The 22,886-nt window shown below is 43.1% G+C and overlaps 1 protein-coding gene across 3 annotated transcripts; it reads right to left on the bottom strand.

Moving 5' to 3' along the window:
* Positions 1 to 2,434: 2,434 nt before the first annotated feature.
* LOC112250575 (glycerophosphocholine phosphodiesterase GPCPD1) lies at positions 2,435 to 22,850 on the bottom strand. Of its 3 annotated transcripts, XM_024420845.2 has the most exons (20): positions 22,719 to 22,850; positions 21,737 to 21,829; positions 21,331 to 21,421; positions 21,012 to 21,096; positions 19,836 to 19,911; positions 19,455 to 19,496; positions 17,368 to 17,491; positions 16,893 to 17,136; positions 13,689 to 13,851; positions 13,003 to 13,135; positions 12,530 to 12,584; positions 12,299 to 12,391; positions 11,934 to 12,011; positions 11,685 to 11,724; positions 11,370 to 11,425; positions 11,211 to 11,276; positions 10,474 to 10,610; positions 8,767 to 8,902; positions 8,503 to 8,663; positions 2,435 to 4,502 (listed from the first exon to the last, which is right to left on the bottom strand). In XM_024420845.2, exons 2-20 carry the CDS (start codon positions 21,783 to 21,785, stop codon positions 4,316 to 4,318), a joined length of 2,016 nt encoding a protein of 671 aa, XP_024276613.1. In that variant the 5' UTR covers positions 21,786 to 21,829; positions 22,719 to 22,850; the 3' UTR covers positions 2,435 to 4,315. The 3 variants fall into 3 exon arrangements, with proteins under 3 accessions (XP_024276613.1, XP_024276612.1, XP_042177793.1); XM_024420844.2 differs by having other exon boundaries at positions 21,737 to 22,838; XM_042321859.1 differs by lacking the exon at positions 19,836 to 19,911 and having other exon boundaries at positions 21,331 to 22,836.
* Between the last annotated feature and the right edge of the window lie 36 nt (positions 22,851 to 22,886).

Genomic DNA, 22,886 nt, shown 5'->3' with positions numbered 1-22,886 from the left:
GCCCGCCAAGCTCAGGACCCTGGGACTGAACACCTCCCTCTGCAACTGGATCCTGGACTTCCTGATGGGCCGGCCACCAGGTGGTGAGTGTAGGCACCCACACATCGGCCAAGCTGACCATCAACACAGGGACCCCTCAGGGGTGCGTGCTTAGTCCCCTCCCGTACTCCCTGTTCACCCATGACTGCGTGGCTGCGGACAACACCAACACAATCACTAAGTTTGCTGACGAGCATGACGGTGGTAGGCCTGATGACCGACAACGACGAGACCGCCCTTAGGGAGGAAAAGAGGGGTACCTAGTTGTACAACTGAATGCCTTCAACTGAAATGTGTCTTCCGCATTTAACCCAATCCCTCTGAATCAGAGAGGTGCGAGGGGCTGCCTTAATCGACATCCATGTCTTCGGCGCCCTCGGAGCAGTGTGTTAACTGCCTTGCTCAGGGGCAAAACAAAATATTTTTTACTTGTCAGCTCAGGATTCAATCCAGCAACCTTTTGGTTACTGGCCCAACGCTCTAACCACTAGGTTACCTGCTGCCCCCTGAGGGAGGTCAGGGACCTGGCAGTGTGGTGCCAAGACAAACTTTCCCTCAAAGTCAGCAAGACAAAGGAGGCGATTTTGTCCCCGCAGTGGCGCGAGTCGAGAGCTTCCTCGGTGTCCACATCACTAAGAAATTAACATGATCCACATACACCACCAATGTCGTGAAGAAGGCACGACAATGTCGCTTCCCCCCTCAGGAGACTGAAAAAATTTGGCACAGGCCCTCAGATCCTCAAAAAGTTGCACCATTGAGAGCATCTTGACTGGCTGCATTACGTATGATCGCAAGGCACTTTATCTTTATTTATTTCACCTTTATTTAACCAGGTAGGCTAGTTGAGAACAAGTTTTCATTTACAACTGCGACCTGGCCAAGATAAAGCAAAGCAGTTCGACACATACAACAACACTACAGCAAGTGTGTACGGCCCAGCACATCACTGGGGCCGAGCTCCCTGCCCACCAAGACCTCTATACCAGGTGGTGTCAGGCCCTAAAAATGATCAAAGAATTCAGCCACCCAAGTCATAGACTGTTCTCTCTGCTCCCGTACGGCAAGCAGTACCAGTACCAATTCTTTGGGGCGGCAGCATAGCCTAGTGTTTAGAGTGTTGGACTAGTAACCGAAAGGTTGCAAGTTCAAATCCCCGAGCTGACAAAGTACAAATCTGTCATTCTGCCCCTGAACAGGCAGTTAACCCACTGTTCCTAGGCCATCATTGAAAATAAGAATTTGTTCTTAACTGACTTGCCTAGTTAAATAAAGGAAAAAATAAATAAAAATAGACCAAGTCTGGAACCAACAGGACCCTGAACAGCTTCTACCCCCAAGCCATAAGACTACTAAATGGTTAACCAAATTGCTACCCGGACTATCTGCATAGACCCTCCTTTGCACCAACTCTTTTGACTCATCACATACGCTGCTGCTACTTATTGTCTATCCTGTTGCCTGATAACTTCATCCCAACCTACATGTCACAGGAGACTGCTGATGGGAGGACGGCTCATAATAATGGAATGAATGGTATCAAACACATGGCAACCATGTGTTTGATGCGTTCGATACATTTCATTTCAGAAATTACTATGAGCCCATATTCCCCATTTAATGCGGCACCTGTGCTACTTGTACATATATACACCTCAATTGCTTCATAACCCTGCACATCAACTCAGTACTGGATGCCCGTGTGTATGTATAAATATATATATCAGTTATCTTTGCTCATTTTGTAATAATTCCTTGTGTTATCCTTTTATTTTTCTCTGCATTGATGAAAGGACCTGTAAGTAAGCATTTCACTCTTAGTTTACACCGGTTTACAGAACAAGTTCAAATATGGTGAATTAGAAAATGTTACTTTATTCTACTCAAGTAATTACTCACATTTTTGATAACTGTTCTATGATTTAAAAAAAAAAGCATATTTCAATGTCATAAAATATTTTATTTACATGTATCCCTTTCCCCACTCAAATTGTAAGTATTTCAATTCATTTAGAGGGATCTTTTTACAGTTCTCTTATAAAGTTTCACTCTCTTACCCTCAAATCCTCCAACAGCCAGTCTGCTGGCACCAGGGGCCGGTCTCCCGGACCAAAAAGTATTCCTAACAGACCATACATTTTTTTTTTAAACAGCCCCAGGAGAACAAACCAGTTAGGAATAAGATTTTTAGTCACACACAAATAAAAAAAAATCATGTCACATCCATATTTTGCAGGGTTTCTTCTACAGTTTCAGGCAAAAACTGAAGGCCTCTAGTGGATGTAAATTCATAAAAACCCAACATTATTTCTCTAATAAAGCACTCATACTAGTACCTACCAGTATGTCCATCGCAATATATTTTAAAAAAAGACAGAAACTCCTACAAAAATAGTATGTTTTTAAATCATTTTATTCATTTCATATCAGTTAGCTAGCATTGTCCTGACAGTATCAAGGGTGTGACATGAGTGACCCTCAATTCCAGTCACCCATAGCACTCTGAAGGGCATGCATGATGACTCCATACACCTAGGTAGGGGTAAGAGTCAAGTCAGTTTACTTAACGAACTCAGACAGTGCTTGTGTCTATGTTTTCCAGTGATATATCACAGTACACCATTTAGGAAATATACACTGTTACATCTTCAATGTGCATTAAAAAAAAGAAAGAAAAGACTGTACAAACAAAATACATCCGGTAGGAAAAACGAGTTGCAATGTGACAGGAAAACTGTGCCATGTGAAACAATCTTGGTCTTCTATTGCATTAAGTAGAGTGAGGTATGACGAGATTCAAAACAAGTGGCAGTCAGACTAGTTCATTCATACAACTTCCCCAGCAAGGCTTTCTGATGTGTAGCGCAAACACCGTTACTTCCCTTCAAATCAGCTAGAGTGAGTTAAGTGGATTAGATCTAGCCAGTACAAAGGGTTACCTATATACCCCTCCCTAATGGTGAACATTGAGCTCACAACTCACCCATACATTTTAAAGTGATGCTGAAAGCAAAAAAACCACAAAAAAACAAATGTGTATTCAACAGTTCATTAAAGCAATATTAAATTAATCTGTTCAGATTTAGGCACCCGTAGCAACAGTTCATTATCTGGTCATCCAATAATGACACTTCATTAATGGCATAGCTCAGGGCAGTCCTAAATACAAATCAGTTTGCACAAGTTCAAATGCACCATTGAATAAAAAAATAAAATGCACATCAAATTTAAAATAAAATCACCTGAGCGAGAGAGTTGGTCAGTGTCCCAAATTCTCTTGTTCTATTGAAAATCTATTATAAATTGTAGCCACTGCCATTCAAAATTAGATTAGTAAATATAACAAAAATAACACTGTAAAATGCTGGCTTATTTCATATGTGGACAACCATAATGCAGATGCAAAAAAGTAAGACTAGTGTGGTAAATCATTATCCGCATAAAACTACATCTTAGCTAAATTAAACCAGCAAGCTGAAGGCAAACTGTGGGCTGTTATCAGTCATGAACTGCAATACGTGTACACAGATGTCACCAATAAGAAAAGCTCAATCTGGAAAGCTAATATACAGTACATTTTACCTTCAATTTGTATTTAGCAAATCGGCATAATAAAATATAAAGCTCAAAATAAATTCCTTGAGTAGGCATTCATTTCCAAGTGAAGACATGTGGATTCCTTTGTGAGGTGCATATCCCACAGTCTTTCAACTGAAGTCCTAATAACAAACACCAGATGCCATTTTTGGCAAAACACCCTTCTCCTTCCAGTTAAAACAAACAGCTGCGAGAAAACATCTGGACACAGCTTGAATATTGCTTCAGTGGACAGAGTGGATGTCAGTTTGGGAAGGGGTTGTCAATATCTGGCCATGCTACAAAAGGACAAAAGGGCTTTAAAAAATTAAAAAAAATCACCTAATGTAGAAGCAACACCGGACGAGTAACTCTTGCAGAATGTGACACACTTCTAATTTAAATGAAACCATTAAATAAGAACAGCAGCTTTGTGACAGGCTTGGTTCCATTTTCAGGATTGTGCTCCAGTGTGAGCTGCATTAGGATAAAGTGGCTCACGTTGGCAAAAAGTTACTCTTCCAGTGTAGCATGTTAAAAAAAGTGACAGTTTTTCTCAGCGTCTAGTGTAGCTCCTATGTAACTCGAACTAAGAAAAAAGAAAGTGTACACTTGCTCATAAATTCTGCCTATATTCACTGCCGCTTCTGTCCTGTCTAGCATGCTTATCTAGAGACAACCTTCGGAGGCAGACAGTTGCTCAGGAAGAGCTGAGGCCCGAGTCGGACTCTGCACTGCCGTTGTGAACCTTGGAGTTGGCAGTGCAGATAGGCGCCTGGCAGGGGATGGAGTAGCAGGAGCACACAAAGCTCTTCAGAGTCTCCTGCAGAGTGTGCTGCTCCTCCACTTTGAAGACTTTGGCCTGCTCAACCTGGTCGTCACAGATCCTGGAGTGAAACGCAGAAAAGGAGCAGAAAAGAAAAGAGGACAAAACATCTGTTATTAGGAGCCAAAGACACAGTCGAGACAGAATTACTGCCACAGGTACACAATCCTAGTTCAGGATTTAACAGGGAACAAGGAAGTTCAAAAACACTGTTGAGGTTAATAAGGATTGGAATCTGGTTCCTCAGTGGCTACAGAAAGTGCTAATCTACATAATCAATAGCATGTCAACATCACCTTATCAATAAAATCTAACTCACTTTTACATGATCAGCAACTGTACAATGTTGTAGCACAACGCTGGAGGGAGTAGCTTCTAGTAATAATCTCAGTGCACAGACACCCATGGATCAGATTTCAGCTCACTGTAAAAACAGGTTCTTACAGCCACACTGCCTGCCTACCTGACATCCAAAAAAAAACAACCAGTGTCTGTGTGCTGTATACACCATGCACTTAACATAAGCCTTTGTCTGGAAATGGCCAATACTAAAGAGTCGTACGCAGGAGTGATAAAGCAGAACACAAAATTGATATATGCATGAATATATAAAAAAAGGGGCAAACTTTATCCACTACCAAGAGAGTTAATCTATATTATTCGTAGCAGTCTATTTACCACCACAAAGCGATGCTGGCAGTAAGACTGCACTCAATGAGCTGTATAAGGCCATAAAAGCAAACAAAAAAATGTTCATCCAGAAGAAGCGCCCTAGTGGCTAGACTTTAATGCAGGGAAACTTAAATATGTTTTCCCTCATTTCTACCAGCAGGTCACATGTGTAACCCATTTTTTTTTTTAATAAAAAACTAATTAAAATAAACTCTAGACCATCTTCACTCCACACACAGAGATACATACCGCTCTCCCTCCATTTGGCAAATCGGACCATAATTCTATCATCCTGATTCCTGCTTAAAAGCAAAAACGAAAGCAGGAAGTACCAGTGACTCGCTCAATACGGAAGTGGTCAGATGACACGGATGCTACCCTACAGGACTGTTGAGCTAGCACAGACTGGAATATGTTCAGGGACTCATCCAATGGCATTGAGGAGTATAACCACAGTCACCGGCTTCATCAATAAGTGCATTGACAACGGTGTCCCCTACGTGCATATCCCAACCAGATGCCATGGATTACAGGCAACATCCTCACTGAGCTAAAGGGTAGAGCTGCCGCTTTCAAGGAGTGGGACACTAATCCAGACTTATAAGAAATCCCCCTACGCCCTCAGGCGAACCATCAAACAGGCAAAGCCTCAATAAAGGACTAAGATTGAATCCGATTACACTGGCTCTGAAGCTCAAATGTGGCAGGGCTTGAAAACTATTACGGACTACAAAGGGAAATGAGCCACGAGCTGCCCAGTGACGCGAGCCTGCCAGACAAGCTAAATGCCTTTTATGCTCGCTTAGAGGCAAGCAACACTTAAGCATGCATGAGAACACCAGCTGTTCCAAACGACTGATCACACTCTATGTAGCCGATCTGAGCAAGACCTTTAAACAGGTCATCATTCACAAAGCCACGGGGCCAGACGGATTACCAGGACGTGTACTCAGAGCATGTGCGGACCAACTGGCAGGTCTCTTCACTGATATTTTCAACCTGATCCTGACCGAGTCTGTAATACCCACATGGTTCAAACAGACCACCATAGTATCTGTACCCAAGAAAGTTAAGGTAGCTTGCCTAAATGACTACCGTCCCGTAGCACTCACGTCAGTAGCCATGAAGTGCTTTGAAAGGCTGGTCATCATGCCGGGAAACCTTAGACCCATTCCAATTCGCATTCCCACCCAAACAGATCCAATCTCAAATCGCACTCCACACTGCCCTTTCCCACCTGGACAAAAGGAACACCCATGTGAGAATGCTGTTCATTGACTACAGCTTAGCATTCAACACCAGTGCCCACAAAGCTCATTACTAAGCTAAGGACCCTAGGAATAAACACCTTCCTCTGCAACTGGATCCTGGACCTCCTGACGGGCCACCCCCAGGTGGCAAAGATAGGCAACAACGCATCTGCCACGCTGATCCTCAACACTGGGGTTCATCAGGGATGGGTGCTTAGTCCCATCCTGTACTCCCTGTTCACTCACGCCTGCATGGCCAAGCACAACTCCAACACCATCAAGTTTGCTGACGACACAACAGTGGTAGGCCTGATCACCAACAACGATGAGACAGTCTATAGGGAGGAGGTCAGAGACCTGGCAGTGTGGTGCCAGGATGACTTCCTCTCCCTCAATGTGAACAAGACAAAAGAGCTGATCATGGACTACAGGAAAAGGAGGGCAGAACAGGCCCCCATTAACATCGACCGAGCTGAAGTGGAGCAGTTTGAGAATCACCAACTAACTATCATGGTCCAAACACGCCAAGACAGTCGTGAAGAGGGCACGGCGACACCTTTTCCCCCTCAGGAGACTGAAAAGATTTGGCCTGGGTCCCCAGATCCTCAAAATGTCATATAGCTGCACCATCAAGGCACATGTATTTTATTTGTCAGAGGTGCCAGTTGACCAATCATTGCTTTCCTAATATTTGAATTTAAAGTCTAGTGAAATTTGGCTACACACTTTCATAAAAAGTGCAAATTATCCCAGGAAAGGCATAACAATGCCAAAATGTGTGGAGAACTACCTAGGCTAAGTTCGAAGTGAAATGTTTTGCATCATTGTCATGGAACCCTGCTGGTCTGTTCAAGTCAGTGACCAGAACAGGGGACCTTTCATTCAGGCAGTAGTCAGGAGGAACCAAATAGGGGGTGAGTAAATATAAACACCAGCACAACCAGGAATCAGAGACATTACTGGCATCAGGAGAACCAGTAGAGTCAATGACATGATTTGGCCACCAGATTTAACATACTCTAAAAGAAAGAGACACTTATCAGCTACAGGTAGAAATTGCCCTCTCAACCACAGATCTAGGGTCAGATTACATTACTCCAAATTCTTACTTTAAATCACGAGGGTTGAAAGAATATCTGACCCTGTATCAGAGGCTAGGGGAAAATTCTACCAACTCCAAGTTGTCATGACAACACACAGGGGACTGGAGAAAAGGGCTCTGGTCTATTCCAATGATACGACACAGCTGGAAGAAATACGGACCTCCGAAAACCAGGAATCCACTGAATGACTTTACCAAACACGCAAGCCATAGTTCAAATGTGTGTCATTTCCGTAAAAGTTGCCTGCTGAAGCAGTAGAAAACCAGTTCTATCTGAGGTCAGGTCACATGACGTTGTCTGTTCATTGAACAAAGCCCCTCTCCGACCCAGCCATCTCTACTTTACAGAAAGTAACACATTTATTTTCTTCTGATTTCATAGGTTCCTAATTACATTCATTCGCTACAGTGGCGGAACACCAAGTGATTCAATAATAGCCTACGGTGCTGTGCGTTCTTAGGTTATGTAACCTCTATGACGATGTCCTTAACTGATACACTGATTGATTGGGTTCACACGACACTGACTGAAGTGCTGATGTGTTTGTGTCAGCGAGACTGTAAAAAGCAATGCTGACAGAAGTCAAATCAAGAACCTTGATCAACAGTCAACAGTATGAGAGACAGTGTGTATTACAGGCTGTTGATAGTGTGAACAGAATAAATAGAACTCAAAAAAGGTGCTCACAAAGGAGACCTTGTGTTGCATGTAGCTCAGTTGGTAGTGGCTCAGTTGGTAGAGCATGGCACTTGCAATGCCAGGGTTGTGGGTTTGAGTCCCACGGGGGACCAGTACGAAAATGTATGCACTTACGCAAGTCGCTCAGGATAAGATCCTGCAAAAATAACCTTTTGAATAGATTTCTGTATAACAGCAGTAGCAGCATGGGGTGGTTTCCATTAAACCTAGTCCTGGACAAAAAGAAAACGTGATCAAATCTCCATCGAAAGTGCTTTTTATTCTAGGAATATAGGCTTCATCTGTGTCCGCCTCTAAATGAGCCAAAATGGAGTTACCTGTTCAGCCAGATGTTTACCTGTCATAGATGAGTCCGTCGATGCCCTGCTCCCTTAGCTTGGTCCTGTTGTCGTGGTCATTGTTGAGGTCTCCCCAGCAGAACACCACCAGGCCTTTAGATTGAGCCTCTCGGATGTGCTCCAGGTTCTGAAGCAGCTCCTCTGTGTGGGCACTGATACCCTAGATAGACAGACAGATGTCAGAGTGTCTACTGATCCGCTACATTCGTACAGAGACTTAGTCAACGAACAACTGAACGCCACATCCAAGTTCCACCACTCACCAGGATGTTTTCGCTCTGCGCAAAGCTCATGGCGATCTGTGTGGTCCTGCAGCGGATGTCCATGAGCTCAGGATAGGTCTCAGAGATGCCCTGGGTCAGGAACAAGATGGGGTACTTGTTCTGCTTCTGACGAACCCTGGGGGAGAAGACAACATTTATGGTTACACTTACGCGTCACCCCGTGGAACGGTCGTTAAGACACTAACAGCTTACGTATTTAAGCCTTTATAACAGGCACATAAAACATTTGTCATAGGCAGTCCAACATTCAAATTACAACTGTGCAAACTAGGCTTCAGTTCAGCAGGCTAACAGATTTCTGGATAAATACATTTTTGGTCTCATTCAGTAGTTTACCTGACGAAGTACAATCCTGTTCATTTGTTGTTTAAGTATTATTTATATTCCTAAAACAAGTTGAAAATGACACTGTCGCTGCTTCTGCGTGTCTTGGATTTCTGCCCAGTGTCAAAACAATATGCTGAAATTTGAAGACCTAAAAATAAAAATGTATGTGTGGAGTATCACGTGTTCAGGTAACTTTGCTCAATACCGTATTTTGCTCAATACCTTAAACTGGACACGCACCAAAATTTAACAAGCTTGTCCACTCGAGCTGAAATTGATTGGCTTGTTCTAACTGTAATCCATAGCGACAGACAGCGGCTTTTATACAGAGAGCGCCGCAAATTTCACATGCTATTTGCGTTTCTGAATTGGTCGCACTGGTGTGAGCTGCACATTCTACCTGGACACCTGAATCAAAAACATCCTTATTTTTTTGCAACCATGAATTTGTTAAACAGCGAATTGCATTTGCTGTGCCTGCCTTCTGTAATGAGCGAGCCTCTCACACGGTCTCCTCCCTTGTGTGCCCCTATAACATTTCAAAATTCAATTGTAAGAAGAAAGATTGCTCATCGGCCAACGCAAGTGCACTAAGCCTCATTGCAAAGTTGTTTTTATTAGGACATTATATTTACTGTTAGATTAATACATAGCCACAAGCAGTAGGTCGTTATATTTAGAGTTAGCGATCTAGCTAATGTGTTTTGAGTTTACTTCCTCAGGTGATGAATTGGCACCAATTGAATTAGACCTGTATAATATTAATGCACATAAAGATGAAGGCAAATTCAATCCCCCCCAAAAAAAAAAAAAAACATTTGAGTCCTATTTTCACAGTAAAAATAAAAACTGTGCTTTAAATGTCAACCCAAAATTCATGACAATCACTGAATTAGGTTGCATATCAAAATATATTTAAATCATGCATTCCTACTTGGACATGGTACTCAATAAATAAGTTGTTACATCTAACATCTCAGCAGTCTATTACACATGTCAATAAAGCATTGTGAAATTACTTTATAAGAGGACTCAAATGTATTGTATTGTGGGACGCTGCACAATTTTTGCAGGGGAGGATTCCACCAACTGAAAAAGTCAGTGGTGCCCTGCAGACACTTGTAGAATCTATGCCAATGGGCAATGAAGCTGTTGGTGGGTGGCCAAACGCCCTATTAAGAAACTGTCAGGGTTCCCTTTTATTTGGGCATTTACCTGTATGTTGACAATCACGCTACTTTAAATCATTTAGCTGAACCTTTTATCCTCAAATGACAAGTTAACCTGACATTCAAGACTAGAGCTTCCATAGCAACTGTGCAGCAGGATGAAAGTTCGACGCCCTTGAGTAGTGCTTACATGGTGCAGACGTCGGGGTCGAAGCAGGAGAAGACGACGCGTCTCTTGCCGGCTCTCTGCAGCACACAGCTCAGTATGATGTCCAGGAACAGGTTCATGTTGAAGTACGAGGACAGGTTTCCTTCCCACGAACCATCCTGTTGAAGACAATACCACAACATTACAATGAGAAAAAGGGTTGTTACTGTCGGACCATGTTTGGATTTACAAAAAAGTACAAAGCTTTCCTATTTCACTTTGAACCACAAGCCCAAACCCTAAAAGAACAAATAGCTGTCTGAGATGGCAATTTGTTTAGCAAAATCAACAATTGCCTGCATATTATGCGCGAGCTTGCAAATTTGAGCAATCAGCACATCGCTGTATAAAAGAGTCAAATTGTCGCATAAAACTAACCTATCGCTGCAGTACAAAAAGAGGGCTTGCAATGTCACCCAATCAACGCACATTTACCGTATAATATAGTTCAATCAAGCCACACGACAAACTTCTTCCCTCATCAGCGCATTTTCGCAACAAATTGCTCAAATCCAGCACCTACTGCCTTGCAAAAATGTCAGAATTGCCGCAGCGAATATCAAGCAAATTTGTGCGCAAACATCACCAGAACTCCCTTTGAAATCCAGGAGATACTGAAATAGGTTATAGGTCGGGTCAGATAATACAGCCACTTTTGTCCTTTCTGGCATGACCAACTAATGACTTCATCACCAGTATCACAGACTGGCTGTACATACCTTCATCTGACAAATCCACTTCAGCTCGATGTTGAAGCCCACATTTTCAGGCACTGCATGGAAGATCTGGAAGATGACATAGGGGCGCAGTTGTAACAGAACCTCAAGGGTGGGATGAGCTAGTCCACACTTTCAGGAACCTCGCAAGTGGTCATTTACCTGTGAGAATGAAGGGAAGGGCTGGTGTTCGTCAACCTCTTCCTCGTCGTCGTCATCTAAGAAGCAAAGCGGGAGTAAACCATGTACTTCACCACACACACACACACAGCACCTGCTCTGCTGGTTCACATTCAACTGCTTTACACAATGACAAGCAGAGGACATAGGTTCATTCTTCACCATACCAATTGGAATTATTGTCAGTTAATCTATAACTTCTAAAACAACTATGGCTTTGCAAGAGTAGAGGATGAGAGCATTGTTTGCCTTAAGGATAAATCATTTACGTAGTTAACGAAACAGAAGAGAATATACCTTTGTTGTCGTTCACCTTCAAGGCAGAAGCATGGCCCAGCTGTAGATCAAACACAAAAGTCATCCTTCATACCACGTCACTTTTGCCTATTCTTAAAATAGTGACAAACCACAGACTACATAAGATTAAAATCAAATCAAGACATCCACATACCGTCTCCAAAGGACTCTTCATATGAACTGTTCAACAACTGGCTTCTGAGCGTATTCACTAGTAAAGGAGAAGCCAGTAGCTAGCAGAGCTTTTACCTTGAGCTGCTGTAGCTGGTCGTATGTGAGATCTTTGACCGGCACTTCAAACAGCTCCAAAGAGTGCTTGTCTCCTTTCTGACAGGAGGAAGAGAGGAAAAAGTAAAGCAAGGATGCTGTACAGCAGGGTTCCCCCAAACTCGGTCCTGCGGGCCATCCCTGGGGACACACGTTCTGGTTTATGCCCTAGCGCTACACAGCTGACTCAAATAATGAGTTAGTTATTTGAATCAGCTGTGCTGCGCTAGGGAAAAACAAAGGTGCACCCAGGTGGGGGGGGCTGAGTTTGGGGGAACCCTGCTGTCCAGAGTGCATCGGATGGTATTGTTGAAACAGAAAACAAAACTGGATTTGTTTCAGTTAACCTTCTTAGTGGAGATGCAACAGGTGAGATCGTGGTACACGATGGGGACACAGTCCTTGGAGAGATGGACGTCGAACTCCACATAGGCAGCCCCCTGCAGAAACACACATGCAGTCAAGTCTGATGCAACAACAGATCAGAGAGACATTTAGATGGTCAAGATGAAAATGTTTATTTTTCTGGTTTTTTGTTGTTGTTTTTTCTTTTTAACACTCCACGTGGGAATACTCACATGATTGGCAGCACTTTTGAACGAAGCAATGGTGTTCTCCCTGACTTTGGTATGTCTGAAAAACCAGACATTTTTAGGCAAAAAAAACCAAAGACATCCAAATCACGATGTACAGTATAAAAGATAGACGTAATCTTGTGAAGTATGAAGTGTATGATCAGACTACTAGTTAATGACCTGCACGCTAACACACACACACAACTCCTAGCTGAGATTCAGAGGCAACCCTTCGCTGTTCGTTGACCGTGACTTCCTCTGTTGATGTGCACTCGGACTGAGCATGTCCTAACCTGCACTGCAACTTTGAAGTCATACGGGACGGAACAATTGCATTCAAACAGTCAATAAACAAAGTATGAAAGGGTCTTTGTGCTCTTATGATTAGGCCCTTCCTAGAGTCCTGCGTCAACACACGCACACATTTAACAACTTCTAATAATCTATTATGTAAAGCGTGTGCGCGTTTCTCTCACTTGGCTGCGTGTGTGCTGCCGGCCCCTCTGTGGCCCACGTCCAGGGGGGCACTCCTCTTCCTCCAGTACTTGGTGAAGGAGGAGCTCATGTCACACTGCAGTCCCTCGATAGGACGGATCACCAGGTAGTCCACTGGAATAGAAAAATACATTGTTTAAAAAAATACATTAAAAAAAGGTGAAGTGTACTCGTTCATTTACTTTAAATCTAAGCTTGCTTTTTACCCGGGAAACATCTTAGCTAACCCTGTGGCCCCAAGTCATCTCAAGTCAGCCAACCCTTTATTTATATTCTAGTTCCTGTCCCTCCCCCCCATCTTGTTTGACAGTTACACGCTAAAGGGAGAGCTGATTGTTTACGTCGGGAAAAGGTCTGCGGGAGGAGCTATACACGCCGACTTACAGTACTCTAGTTCCACGTCTGGTAAAAAGTCAAAGACCTGTCAGCCAATACAGGCTGCATCCTAGTGATTGATTTCTCTTTAGTACATCCTATATTTCTCGAAGAGTGACAGAGAAGTGCAATAAGTCCCGTAGCCGAACCAAGTTTTGTGCAAATCCCCCATCGATAGACATCTGATTTACAAAGAAGTCAGAGTTACATGGATGCATCTCAAGCAACTTAGTTGAAATGTTCTATGCTTCTACCAGACGACTCGACTGCGGAAGGGGGTAGGGTTGCTCACCTCGGACTTTGCCCAGGGTCTGTCTGGAGTTGCGTTTCATGATGGGCAGAGTGACCACGCCAGTGTCCTTGCCACTCTCCACGAAGAATGAGGAGAGGAGGCAGGCCGTACCCGCCGTCCCTGGGTGGGCATCCCCTGGCATCACGTGCTCGCCCATGTCTTCCTGTAGAAAGGGAGGAAAGGGTTAATACACCCACTATCGTACACATACAGGGGCCCAACGCTCCTTTTTTGGTACAATAGTGGTTTGGGAGTACACCTACAAAATCAAAAATGTATTGGTGGTTTACACGGATTTGCAAACGGTTATCGCAGGCGCAACGAAATGCTTGTGTTTCTAGCGCCAACATTGCAGTAATACCTAGCAACACAAATCCAAAATGTTAAATAACAGAACGAGTGATAGATCTACATAAAAGGGGAATAGAGTGTGTACAGAAGTTTACATAGGATGAGCCAAGACTAGAATACGTCACACACAGACGGGCTGTTCAAACACACAGGATGTGTCTATGGAAAAATGCACGTTTAAGAAAAAAATATTTGGGAGAACAGTTCTTTGAAATATATTTTTTTTTAAACATGCATTTTTCCATAAATAGACACACCCTGTGTGTTTTAATACAATCAACTAAACTCTGCAAAAAAAGAAAGGTCCTCTCACTGTCAACTGCGTTTATTTTCAGCAAACTAAACATGTGTAAATATTTGTATGAACAAAAGATTCAACTGAGACATAAACTGAACAATTTCCACAGACATGTGACTAACAGAAATTGAATAATGTGTCCCTGAACAAAGGGGGGAGTCAAAATCAAAAGTAACAGTCAGTATCTGGTGTGACCACCCTTTGCATTAATTACGGCAGGGTAGTGAAAGGTGAGAATTGTCTGTTAATTGAATGATTAGAATATTCCGCCCTGAAACATATAATTGTATGGAATTGATTAGAATGTATGAAATCATAATCAATTAATGTGTAGTCCTAGTCAGAATTAGGGTAAAACAAATACCTTTATGGTATTTTAAACAGACTGTCTGTTTTCGGTGCCGACCTGACTAGAGATTTGGGAGAGAACGGGGAGTACGTCTCAAGGACAAAGTCACTATCTCTGTCGGCTGGGAAGTGAGACAGACAGTGTGTGTATGTGTGGGCGTGAGAAGTCAGCATAAAATGAATTGATTTGTTTTCTTGACTTCAGAACGTTCCGTGAATAAACCTTTTAACCATTTAGCTGGGCCTCCGTTTGTTTCATTTGACCAGGATCTTACAAATTCTGGTTTACAGACAGAGTAATATAATTCGATTGGGTAATGTACCTGGAGAACATAATTCTCCTAACAGGTAGCCTAGTGGTTAGAGCATTGGACTGGTAACCGAAAGGTTGCATGTTCAAATCCCCGAGCTGTTCTGCCCCTGAACAGGCAGCTAACCCACTGTTCTAGGCCGTCATTGAAAATAAGAATTTGTTCTTAACTGACTTGCCAAGGTAAATAATAATTTCCTCCTCATGGACTGTACCAGATTTGCCAGTTTTTGCTGTGAGATGTTACCCCACTCTTCCACCAAGGCACCTACAAGTTCCCAGACATTTCTGGGGAGAAAGGCCCTAGCCCTCACCCTCCGATCCAACAGGTCCCAGACGTGCTCAAAGGGATTGAGATCCCGGCACTTCGCTGGCCATGGCAGAACACTGATATTCCTGTCTTGCAGGAAATCACGCACAGAACGAGCAGTATGGCTGGTGGCATTGTCATGCTGGAGGGTCATGTCAGGATGAGCCTGCAGGAAGGGTACCACATGAGGGCGGATATCTTCCCTGTAATGCACAGCGTTGAGATTGCCTGCAATGACATCAAGCTCAGTCCGATGATACACCGCCCCAGACCATGACGGACCCTCCACGTCGAGCCTGCTCCAGAGTACAGGCCTGACTAGAGATTGTAACGCTCATTCCGGCGACGATAAAGGCGAATCCAACCATCACCCCTGGTGAGACAAAACTGCGACTCGTCAGTGAAGAGCAATCTTTGCCAGTCCTGTCTGGTCCAGCGACGATGGGTTTGTGCCGATAGGCGACGTTGTTGCCGGTGATGTCTGGTGAGGACCTGCCTTACAACAGGGCTACAAGCCCTCAGTCCAGCCTCTCTCAACCTATTGCAGACAGTCTGAGCACGGATGGAGGGATTGTGCGTTCCTGGTGTAATTCAGGCAGTTGTTGTTGCCATCCTGTACCTGTCCTGCAGGTGTGATGTTCGGATGTACCAATCCAGTGCAGGTGTTGTTACACGTGGTCTGCCACTGCGAGGATGATCACCTGTCCGGCCTGTAGCGCTATCTTAGGAGTCTCACTGTACGGACATTGCAATTTATTGCCCTGGCCACATCTGCAGTCCTCATGACTCCTTGCAGCATGCCTGAGGCACATTCATGCAGATGAGCAGGGACCCTTGTCCGGGGGTCTGTTTCTCAAACTAGACACTCCAATGTACTTGTCCTCTTGCTCAGTTGTGCACCGGGGCCTCCCACTCCACTTTCTATTCTGGTTAGAGACATTTTGCGCTGTTCTGTGAAGGGAGTAGTACACAGTGCTGTACGAGACCTTCAGGTTCTTGGCAATTTCTTGCATGGAATAGCCTTCATTTCTCAGAACAAGTATAGACTGACGAGTTTCAGAAGAAAGTGCTTTGTTTCTGGCCGTTAGGATTCTGTAATCGAACCCACAAATGCTGATGCTCCAGATACTCAACTAGTCTAAAGGTCTGTTTTATTGCTTCTTTAAATCAGGACAACAGTTTTCAGCTGTGCTAACATGATTGCAAAAGGGTTTTCTAATGATCAATTAGCCTTTTAAAATGATAAACTTGGATTAGCTAACAACGTGCCATTGGAACACAGGGGTGATGGTTGCTGATACTTGGCCTCTGTACGCCTATGTTGATATTCCATTAAAAATCAGTTTCCAGCTACAATAGTCATTTTCAATATTAACAATGTATTTCTGATCAATTTGATGTTATTTTAAATGGATTTTTATTTTTTTAAATTATTATTTCAAAAACAAGGACATTTCTAAGTGACCCCAAATTTATATATTATACACACAGTAAAATAGTATGTAAACATTACAACACAAAGCAGTTGTTTCCATAGTGCTCATAATTGTCAACTGGCGAATATATTGATCCTGCTGTGAACTGTACCTCAAAGAAGTCAAAGGTGAGTTCTAGGTTGTCGGGGTCCATGGAGTGGATGATGTACTCTGTCCACTGTGAGGCCTCCAGGGCGTAACCACACTCAGGCTGGGAGTGGCGGGACTTGTACCCATCTCCACTGATCATACTGGTCTCCAGCGTGGTGGTCATCTTGTGCCATGACGCTGCACTCTGCTCCGGCTCTTCATCTTCATCATCCTCCTCCTCCACACCCTCAAGCGTCAGCTTGATCCTGGGGACAGATGGGAAAGGTCACAGGTCAAAAAGGGGAGAGGATCTGAAAAGGTGTGACTATGACCGATAGACTAGTGTATTTACGGCTGCATATTTCATCCATAAAAGGTGTAGCTGTTTATTTTAAAGCCATATTTGGTTTGATCCCATGAGTTATTTTGGGATCAATTCTATGGGCATTTGCGTAAATGCTTATATTGTGAATAGGAGCCACATCTCTTGCTCTCACCTGAAGCGAGACTTCTTGTATTTCTTCTTGGTGATGGATACGGGAGACGTCTTGGAGAAGTGCAGACGCAGACGGATCTCTGTCTGGCACGTCAGCCACCCAGAGTCCATACACACTGAGCCGTCTGCAGAGAGGAGTTGCAGGGAAACAGGTGGTAAGCATTCTGGCACAAAATGGCTACCGTTGAATTCACCCAGGTGAGTAACAGTACATATTGGTGGTGGGTGAGGTTCGCTATCCGCAAAACAACACAAAGCACTTTGAGTTTGAGAGAAGAGCTATGGGAATAAAAGGAATTGTTCAAACACTGAGTCAACTGTAGGTTGGGGAGACAGTCAAATTCACTTCAATCAGTATGTTCTACTACCAGATAACTAACCGTCTCTAATGGGGAAGTGTTTTACATGTAATCTGTGAAGAGTTCAGTTCCACCAAAGGATTGAGTCATACCTCAGGTATTTAGCATAGGCTCCTACAGTATTTTCTTTAAGTACTTAGTTTGTGATTAGCAGTTTATGAGCCCTTAGTTAATCTTCATCTTGTTTTTAGGGCCCGATCCCGACATAAGAAATGTATACCTTTCCTCTACCCACTTCTCAGTATTCAGACTTTTTTATTTGACCTTTATTTAACTAGGCAAGTCAGTTAAGAACAAATTCTTATTTTCAATGACGGCCTAGGAACAGTGGGTTAACTGCCTGTTCAGGGGCAGAACGACAGATTTGTACCTTGTCAGCTCGGGGATTTGAACTTGCAACCTTTCGGTTACTAGTCCAACACTCTAACCACTAGGCTACCCAGCCGCCTTAGCTTATGTAGTCGTATAACGCGCTCTGCAGGTGTGGCTACCTTGCGCACACTGAATATATTTCATTCAACCGCTGAAAACCCTCCCACACTTGCAGGGCCAACTGATTCTCATGGAGTTTTCGGTTCAATAGGGTTTTCAGTACATTTATCTTAAGCTATCCCTTTAAATAGGGTGCGCATTTGATTCGAATTTTGTCGACATAGTCAATAGAAAATGGGTTCAGAATATAGGGATTCATGAAAGAAATCCACTATGCTTATTCATCTCCGTTTCAGCACCAAATGATAAATAAATAAAAATATTTCATAAATACTCTGATTTTGTAGACCATTTATGAGCATTTTAGGATTAGGAGCGCATGTATGAATCACAAATAATAAAATAAAGGCTCTTCAAACAGTTACACAAGTAATATTGGAGGAACTTTAAAAAATGACAGTAGTTTGATTGATCCTGAAAGTTGTCCTGTTCAAGTTCAATCCATGAAATAAGCATATAACAGGATTGTTCTTCAAAGCCCATCAATCATGGAACTGTATGACAGAGGTCCAGTCCGTGCGAACCGTCCGTGAACCGGGCGCCAGGCTCCAGGTTTAACCTACGTGTGGACTGAGTTCCACAATGATTCTAATACACATCCCAAATTATTGAACAGCATTAACCTAATATGATCCACTAAAACAATTGCTATGTGTATTTTACAATCCCCTTCTCCAAACGGATTACTCATTTACAGTTCATGGAGGAAGGTGGTACTTCTATCAGAAAAGAATGTTGACGCTTTTCCCCACTAGGAAGCGGTATGTTTGCTAGACCATATTCATTTGTTTCCTTGTGCGTAAACGTGGTGGAATTATTGGGGAATTAAGTCAAGGTCAGAATATGACGCAGTTGGTCGACACCCCCGCACACCTTTTTGTTTGAGGTGGCACTCAAATAAACATAGTGGGTGAATAGCATGCTATTCTCATGCTTACGTTCAAGAGCAGACAAGGCATAAAAAGAGAAAAGCACATCAAAAGGAATAACGTTTCATTTAGGCGTGCTTAACCCTGGTCGGGATCTGGGCCTTAGTGCATAACAAAAGGACTACCCTGAGCTCTTTGCATTCAATGTCAAATTGGCTTTTTCCTAGTTCACCTGTGCAATGGGGTGAAGAAGAGACTGCAATTATATTTTATCATTACATGGCCAATGTATTTTCCATACAACAGCGAGACAATGATTATTTCCCAAAAATGGATTAATCAAGACGTGATGTAATTATTTGACTTACTGTGGAATCCAAATTGGCCATCGTCAATATCAAGGTGCGATTCTGCAAGATAATAAACAGGCATGAGGCCTTTTACAGACATAACATCCAACAGCACAAAAAGGTTTGTTTTAAACATTGTCCAAAAAGTGTCAGGTGGAAGGATTTAGGGGGAAAAATATGGTTTCTTCAATCGTTTACTATTAAGCTGATTTTGAATGACCTTTGTCTGAGTCTTTTGTTTTGTCTGAGTTTGAGTGGTCACATCTACTAGCATTTCCTCCACTCTAGAACATTCTAGTTAAAACAACACAATGTGGCCTCCAACCCACTTGCCTCAGCAAAGCATAGATACTGTACATTTCCCCCAAACCAAGCCGGGTATTGTTCTGGTGTATATACCTGTGGGGCTCATCAGACGTGGCTGCTGATGGGTCTCCCACTTAGTGACTATCACCTGACAGGGACCACCTGCACTCTGCAATGCCAATGTTTAGTAGAGCATTAAGACTTATCAAATACAGTCAATGTTCACTTTGGTCTCAAAGGTATAGTCACCAATTAGCAAGCCACTATTGGTTGAAATCTGAAAAAGGGATTCATTAGTCGGTAGGTGGAAGAACTTGAACATCATCTCTTCAGCTACGCTAAAATATCTAATATTCTGAAAGATTGTATGTTTTTATTTATATATATTTTTTTTAGCAAAATTGATCTGCTACAGTATTTGGTATTAGGTATTATTTGGGTTAGATCTGCCATTAATGGTGCAAAGTAAACAAAGCCTTTAAAATGACAAACTGTAAAAACAAGCAAAACTGTATGTGGTCACAGTTTTAGACCCCAGAGACATGAAAAATGTGTTGTCGTTACAACTGGCCTATCTGAATGTGTGGGCTCCACCCATGAGTCAAGATCGTATGCTCTTTGACGAGTTAGCAACGCCGTTTGTCCACTGGCAGTAGTTCAGAGCAGGCGGAGAGACGGCACTGTTCAAATGAGTTTGCTTTGCCTCGTTTCCGCGTCGTATCACGGGTGTGACAGCGTTGCTTCATATGCCGCTTTCTGTAGGACATATAACAGCCTGACGCTCTCTCTCTGTATGAGGGAAAGCTTTGTTTTAAAAAATGGTGTAATTTGAACGTCCAAGATGGACGTATCGGGAACGTTGCATACCGACATGAATAACTGGAGTGGTGAAGAACACGCTGTATGTGTTCCAACTTCCGTGTTGTTTAATGCTGCGCTAGGATAGACAAGGGGGAGAGGCTCGCGTCCCGTGCTCAAATCCAAGCTCAGCTTCTAGCCAGCTGGCAGAGCTCCAGGCATGGACACTCTCCTCTGAGCATTACGGAAAAACTGCACTGATGTGAGCTAGAGGGGATCAACACAGATGTGGGGAAAGTGAGCTAAATAACCCACGAATGATCTTTAAAAACGGCTGTAGCGTAGCTAACCTCATGCTTTCTAACGTTACGGTACTAGAATTTGAATAGGCCAAAACACAATCAAATAGGTCACTTCTTTAATATGTCCGATTACTTCACACGCTGACCGTACATAAAAAGATGAGCTCACCTTTGACTCCAGGAAGTGGCCTTTGAAGTAACGATAGGTTGGCACAGCACCTCTGGGCACACTGACGGTCCTCTTCCACAATGTGCTAGGGAAGGAACAGAATATTTACATTTGAGTCATTTAGCAGACGCTTTTATCCTGAGCGACTTACAGTAGTGAGCGCATACATGTTCATTCTGGTCCCCCGTGGGAATCGAACCCACAACCCTGGCGTTGCAAGCGCCATGCTCTTACCATCGGAGCCGGCACAATGTTGAATTACTTAAACACACAGAAATCATTCAGACCATAGCATATTCAAAAGTTAAGTGATATTTACCCATCGTGTTCAACCGGTTGTAGGGTCACAGCTCTTTGATGGCACCAGCCTCCTAAAGCTTCACAGCTACCAACCACAGCTATCACCTCACCTAGTCATACACCATATTATTACGTTCAATTAAACAAGTCATAACTGTAGACATTCACCACACACACACTCTCTCTCATCAGGCTCTAATGATCAAGTGCTTTTCAGCTAAACTCTCGTGGACAAACTACGTAAATCGAGAATCTGACCAACTTACTCAAGATTTTAGTTCCGGGTCAGCTAACTGAGATGAACTAAAAGCTGACATTCCTGACTGTCTGGTTCGTTGTCAATCTTTCTGAATAAAGTTGTCTTGAATTGAATAGTCTTCTTGTTTCAGATGAGTCTGCTGCCCTGCAGTAGGGGTTGGTCTTACCTGGGGATGTGTCTCCCCTAACTGCCAAAGTCACTTGAGTTGTCTCCATAGTTGACACAGGCACAAACAAGGACAATTGCAGGCGCAATCAAGCTGGAAAACCAGGAACTTAATGGTAAAACAGGCATAAATGTAGGCATAGATTTAGTGGATTAACAAAGCTGTGCTGGGTAGTAGAACCTCTATGACTGGACCAGAATATGGCCTTGGATATTCAACATCTCCTGTAAAGCCAGATTCTGGTTCAATCTATTACTAAAAAAAAAAGTGCCCACATCAACACAACCACTCGGACTAGCTAGTTAGCTACTAAGATAACAGATCAAAAGCTAGTATTAGAGCATCCAAGACTGATGTATCTATAGAACTCGCCAGTTTGTGGTCATAAAATGAAAATGAGTTAACCCCATGGCTTGTTGGTGCAGCGCAGGGGAAATACAAATAAAAACTATTTTTTGGGATAAAGCAGAAAATAAAAGGTTCTGAGGTTAACATAGGTTGAGTAGATGTTATACGTTTTTTTCTATGACACAACCAGTCAGTTCACATTACCTTTAGCCAATGTTTAAAACACTGATGAAATCAAAAACGCACAAAATGTCCCCATAGGCTTTGACCAATATACAAATCACTGGCTTTGGACCAACGAGCCACGGCAGAGTTAGTGCACACAAACTCCACTACTGTTACTCTGTCCGAGCAGACAGCCCAAATTCCGGATTTGTCAGCAAAACAGACACTACTGTAGCTAGCCCTGCAAACCAGTTGTTTATCGTAAACGATTTAGCTAGTTACGCCTTTTGCGCCAACTCGGGCAGGCAGCTAACCTAACTAACGTTACTAACGTTAACGCGCTAGCCATTGTAGCACAACAACATCGAGTTGACTTTTCCCCTCGCTACAAAAACTGAAATAACCATTATAACGTAGCAATATCTTCGCATAAAAAAAATCTAAAATATCACAGAAGGTATCAATTTACCTTAATTCATCAGCAGACAGAGCTTGCTCGGCGTGGTAGATTTGGCATACTTGTTGACAACGTTTGGAGCTACTGCGACGCGATTCTTCTTGTCGCCCGTGTGACATAAGCAGCATTAGCGGCGAGCAACAATCGTTGAATAGCCTTCAAAATAAAAGTCAAACAAAC

Source organism: Oncorhynchus tshawytscha, linkage group LG05, assembly GCF_018296145.1.
Source record: "Oncorhynchus tshawytscha isolate Ot180627B linkage group LG05, Otsh_v2.0, whole genome shotgun sequence".
In the NCBI taxonomy this organism is placed as follows: Eukaryota; Metazoa; Chordata; class Actinopteri; order Salmoniformes; family Salmonidae; genus Oncorhynchus; species Oncorhynchus tshawytscha.
This window is presented reverse-complemented; position numbering and strand designations above follow the sequence as displayed.